General features: G+C 40.9%; 1 protein-coding gene across 1 annotated transcript; it reads left to right on the forward strand.

Annotated features, from left to right (window-relative positions):
* Positions 1-4,720: 4,720 nt before the first annotated feature.
* On the forward strand, positions 4,721-6,000 carry LOC119983373 (zinc finger protein ZAT9-like). Its single transcript, XM_038827059.1, has one exon. It carries the CDS (start codon positions 4,760-4,762, stop codon positions 5,825-5,827), a length of 1,068 nt encoding a protein of 355 aa, XP_038682987.1. The 5' UTR covers positions 4,721-4,759; the 3' UTR covers positions 5,828-6,000.

Raw genomic sequence — 6,000 nt, forward strand, 5'->3', positions numbered from 1 at the left:
CCCAAATTTTAATAAAAAAGTACTGAATCTATCAAACCATGCCCGTGGTGCTTGTTTGAGTCCATAGAGGGCTCTTTGGAGTTTGCAGACATGAGTGGGGTAGCGTGGATCATGCATGCCCGGAGGTTGTTCCATGTAAATATCTTCTGTGATATAACCATGTAGGAATGCATTTTTAACATCCAATTGACGGATCTCCCATTGTCGAACAAGTGCAACGGTGATGACCATGCGTATGGTGCCGGGTTTGATGACAGGGGAGAAAGTTTCAGTGTAGTCTATCCCGTTAACTTGATGAAACCCTTTGGCAACCAGACGAGCTTTGAGTCTGTCTAATGTGCCATCGGCTTTGAGCTTCGCCTTATAGACCCATTTAGAGCCTATCACATGCATGTTTGTTGTGCGCGGAACCAGGTTCCAGGTCTCATTTGCATGGAGAGCTTCTAACTCGTCAGACATAGCTTGCTTCCATCCAGAATGTAATAGAGCAGAGCGGACTGTTTTTGGTTCGCTGGGAATATTTGGACAAGCAACAAGTAGAGCATACTTGGGGTTCGGCTTAACAATACCATCTTTACCACGAGTAGTCATAGGATGACTGTTTTGAGGTTCAGGTACGATTGAGGTGCTTACTGCCGAGACTTCATCTTGCATCGAATTCAAGTCAGAGTTAGAGTTTTCAATGAAACGTGAGTTGAATGAAGTAGCTGAAGTAGATATGGTAGGAGGGAGAGAAGACTTATCCTCTTGATGGGGTGTCAGAGACTCAATGTTGAGAGGAAAGGTGATGGAACCATGAGATGTTAGCTGAGTCTGACTTTCGGTTGGCATAGCTGGAAAGATGGGAGATGATAGTGCATGTGGTACATCCTCAATATTAATGGGAACAATTTGTTGGTTGAAAGAAGCACCTGATGGTAGTGGGTCATTTATTGGTGATGGGCTTGGTGATGCGGATGATGGGGTACTATCTACAAGTATGTGTGAGGTCTCAGGTTCACATGGGAGTTGGTTTGGGATGAAATGACTGGGTGACGGAGAGGTGGCTGGAAGAGGACTAGTCAAAGTGGAAGCGGCAATAGGATCAGTAAGCCATTGATCAAAGATATTTTGAATTCTGGTGGAGCATGGAGCTGGTTCATCAAAATTTTTTTGTTTGTAGGGAAAACTGACTTCATCGAAGACTACATGCCGGGAGATCAACATTTTTCCACTTGGAGGGTGATAGCATTTGTAGCCTTTATGTTGAGGACTGTAACCTGCAAACACACAGAGAACGCTTTTAGGATCGAATTTATTTGTTCGTTTATCCCATATATATGGAAAACATTTGGAGCCAAATACCCTGAGAGTAGAGTAATCAAACTGTGTACCATGTAACTTAAAAAATGGAGTATCAAAATTTATGCCGGAAGATGGAAGTCGATTGATCAAAAATACAGCCGTACCAAAAGCATCGACCCAAAATTTTAATGGTAAGCCACTATGAAAGAGCATTGTCATACCGAGTTCCCTGATTATTCGATGTCTGCGCTCAACCATTCCTGCTTGTTCAGGTGTATAAGGACATGACAGATGATGTACAATACCTTGTGATTTGAAGTGTGATTGCAGCTTGTTGTTAACAAACTCTCCTCCTCCATCAGAATGAAAGATTTTAATTTTTTTATTAAACTGAAGGGCTACATATTTTTCAAATGCAAGATATGAGTCAACAAAGTCATTTTTGGCTTTAAGAGGAATAAACCATGTATATCTCGAATAATCATCAACTAGACAAGCATAGTAACGAAAATTACCCAAAGATAATACAGGAGCTGGACCCCATAAATCACAAAAAATTTTGTCAAACATAGCAGTACTTGAATGTTCAGATGGACTAAAAGGTAACTTGCTAAGCTTCCCTAGTTGACAACTATCACAAAAAAATTGTGACTTATTCTTGCCTAAGACATTAATGAATCCCTCTTTCTTGAGAAAATTTAGAGTACCCATTTGGGAATGACCCAATCTGTGATGCCAAACTTCTGCAGTTCCTGATTTAAAACGATTTGAAAAATGTGCTTCTAGTGGATTAGGCAATACATACAAATCACCCTTGCGCTTTCCTGTGATCACCTGTTGACCTGTTTCTCGTTCCTTTACACAAAAACCAACATTAGAAAACTCAAGATTCAATGGATACTGACTAGTCAATTGGCTGACAGAAAGTAAATTTTTTTTCAAATCGGGCACATGCAATACTTGCGGTAACCTGAGTGCAGCTTTTGTTCCATTAATACTTGTTTCACCGATTCCATTAATAGGCAGCGGAGAACCATCTCCTATTAAAACAAAATCAAACCCATTACATTGCTGTAAATTGTCAAGCAATTTAAGGTTACCTGTCATGTGATTAGAAGCTCCGGTGTCAGTGACCCATTCAGTTTCAGCAACGGAGTTATCTAAAGTGAGAGCAGCAAGGGCATGTGGAAGTTCATCCGTTTGATTTTGTTTGGCCAGTTGGTTCCACCAGCAAATCTTAGAGATATGTCCTGCTTTTTTGCAACGAGTACAAACTTCATTTTTGTACATCTCTCTTTCAACTGGTAACATGCGCCGACAACCAGGTGGTGGTGGTGGTGCTTTGCGGATCTTTTGTGACTCATAACCAGTTGTTTGTGAGTTATATTGAGAAAAATTGGGCTGCCCTCCTTGTGCATGAAACCCACGGCCCGTACTGGAGAAATTATTGGTATTGTTTCTTCCTCCATATGTACCACCGTAGGAACTTTGATTGCCCTGTTGTCGCTGTCCAACAAAAGCAAACGAAGTAGCTGATCCATTTAAAGGTTCAAGAGGACTTACACTGTTTTCAGGGACTAGCAGATTCCATTGATCGTGGCATTGGAGTTGTGAGACCAGTTCAGGATAGGTTGGTCGAGGTGGCCGCATCATGGTAGTGATGAATTGTTTGTAGCTTGGTCCAAGGCTTGAGAGAAGATAGAAGACCTTGTCACTATCTGGGACAGGTTTTCCAATTGCTGCTAAACTATCACACACCGATTTGAAGGTTTGAAGGTGCTCTGAAGTTGTGACATTGTCACTTTTGCGTAGGAAAGATAGTTGATGTCGTAGTGAAAATTCTCTTTCCTGAGAGTCTTGTGCATAAGCACTCTTGAGAGAACTCCACACAGAGCATGTGGTTTCGAGCCCGATTACCAGTCCAAGGGCCTCTTTTGTAAGTGTTGCAATAAGCCATCCTCGAAGTGTTCGATCTGCCTTCTTCCAAGTGATGTATGCTGGGTTTGGTTCAGTGCTTGTTACCGGTGTTGTGTCTTTCCCATCTTCGCTGGCTGTATTTTTGGTGACTTCTATGGTTGCTGGTGGTCCATCTGATGTGAGGTGCTCTACCAGATCTTGACTTTCAGCCAATGCTAATGCCTGCTCCCTCCATGCAGGATAGTTGGAGGAGTCCAGGTGCTGAGTAATAAAATTACTAATATTGAGGTTATGAGATGCCATTTTGTTGGCTTTTGGGACTTGGAAATTTAGAGAAGAACGTGTTGTTTTGAGTGAGAAAAAAAAATGAGCTTGTGTTTAACTACTCCTCTGATACCAAGATAAAATTACAAATTCATGCTTGAGATTCTGAGAGAAAGTGAAAGAGAATTTTATTTCATTTGGCTTAACTTGAAACGTTAAACACAAGCTATGTTAAATACAACCTAGGCTCAACTGTATTATCTCTATACATGACCTTAACTCTTATCACGATTGATCCATTAGTTGATGAAGAGTCATGGTAAACACAAACTTTGTTTGAAGATAAACCACAACTAAACCTTGGATGAACCTCATTATTTTGTTGAACAACCTGTGAGACTGTTTTGTACATCGGTTGAATCATTTCTTATCTTGATCAAGTCTCACTTGAACCACCATGATTATCCAATACCTTCTAGTTGACCAGGTGAGGATATAGCCTTATCTCTCCACAACAATTTCATGTACCACCTTATCTCTCCATAACAACTCCTTATCTCCCCTTTGATCCTCACGTGACTGAATAGTATCATGATCAACAGCTGCAATCTTTTGATTGCTTTTAGATCCCACCCCCATTAAAGCACATAAAAAATCAATGCTAGAGATCCCCCAAAATTTGACCTCCAAAAATTCCTAAATCTATGTGTCATTAAAATAACAATTGATTAAAAACACACACGTAAGGCCCACTTCACATCCAACACTACACATTAAATGAGGGTCTTTTGAGGGAGGATCATTTCTTTGAGGGTCTCAAGTATTATCCCATAAAAAAAACTCCATTACATCCACAAGCAAGGTGGTTACTTTCCTATTCATTTCCATCAATCCACATTTCAAGAGAAGATTCAAATTTACAGCGCTCAGTCGGAGCTGGTCCAGCCGGCATGCTAGAGCTACGGTTGGCCCTAAATATCACCGCGGCAAAAAAAGTAACAGAATCTGGGGAGGGAAAAAAAAACAAGAAGAAAAAACTTAATTTACTCTCTGTGGGACCCAATTGGATCCCCAGGATGAATGGAGGCGTATGACTGCTCATTCATTTCTTTCTGTCACAGTTTGAGCACGTTAGCTCGGTGAGGTCCTAGCAGTTCCTTGACTTGCACAAGCAATTAATTTATCGCAAATGTGCCATTAAAAAAAAAAATAATTTATAGCAAAGCCTCCCCAGAGTCCAAGAGAGAGAAGAGAAAAGAAGCTGCTGCTCTGTTTTTTTTGCTCTGCGTCTACAATGGAGAGACACAAGTGTAAGCTTTGCTTCAGGATCTTCGGTAATGGAAGAGCTTTGGGTCGTCACGTGAGGTCTCACATGCTGAATCTTCCAGTTCATCCAAACCCAGAACCAGAACAAGAAGAAGAAGACCTGCAGAATCAACTCAGTGAAGAAGCTGACTCTGCTTCTTCTTTTTCTTCATCTGATGATGATGAAGAAGAACAAGAAGAACAAGAAGGAGAAGATAATTCGGAGAAGGGTTTGTCTTATGGTCTCAGAGAGAATCCAAAGAGAAGTATTCGATTAGTAGATCCTGAATTTTCTTTCGCAGTTGATGCTGGTTCTGTTGTTGTTCAAGACAGAGAAAGCGAGACCGAGTCATCAAAGAACCCAACTCGGAGAAGATCCAAGCGAACTCGGAAATTGATCGAGCACCATCAGTATTATAAGCACCAGAATCAAGAACAAGACAGCTTGAAGAAGCTTAAATTTCACAAACTGAGTAAGTCCGAGTCATGGGCAGAGCCTGAACCGGTAAGTTCGATCTCCGATGCCACCACAGAAGAAGATGTAGCTTTCTGTCTTATGATGCTTTCGAGGGACAAATGGAAGAAAAAACAAAAACTTTTCAATGGACAAGAACATGAAGAATTAGAGGCAGAGGAAGAAACAGATGAATCCGATGAGTTCAAATCAAGCAAGAGCAGAACTAGAGGAAAGTACAGATGCGAAACATGTAAGAAATCGTTCAAGTCTTATCAAGCACTTGGTGGGCACAGAGCGAGTCACAAGAAAATCAAAGCAACCATTAATGGTCAAGAGCCCGAGTTTTTGGAAACAGGGCATAATTCAGGTCCTCACAAGAAGATCCATGAATGTCCTTATTGTTATAGAGTTTTCTCTTCAGGACAAGCACTTGGTGGGCATAAGAGATGCCATCTAATTACCACTACTCCAGCTAGAAATTCCTCCATAACCAACAATTTCATAGATCTTAACTTGCCAGCACCAATGGAAGATGGCGACAGTACCCAAATCGAACTTTCTGCACTTTCTGATGCTGAATTTGTTAACCATGTTAGGTGATGAAGGTCAAGTGTTTGATGATCAAAATTGTTGCCACTTTTATTGGACCCAGGAGGATGCCAATTTGACATTATCAACTGGGTTTAATTATCTTGTTCTTCTTTGTATTTGACTATGATAAAAATCCTAACTCTAATTCACTTCAGAATGAATGGAATTCAGTGGCATTGTTT

The sequence above is a fragment of the Tripterygium wilfordii genome, chromosome 18 (genome assembly GCF_013401445.1).
Source record: "Tripterygium wilfordii isolate XIE 37 chromosome 18, ASM1340144v1, whole genome shotgun sequence".
NCBI lineage: Eukaryota > Viridiplantae > Streptophyta > Magnoliopsida > Celastrales > Celastraceae > Tripterygium > Tripterygium wilfordii.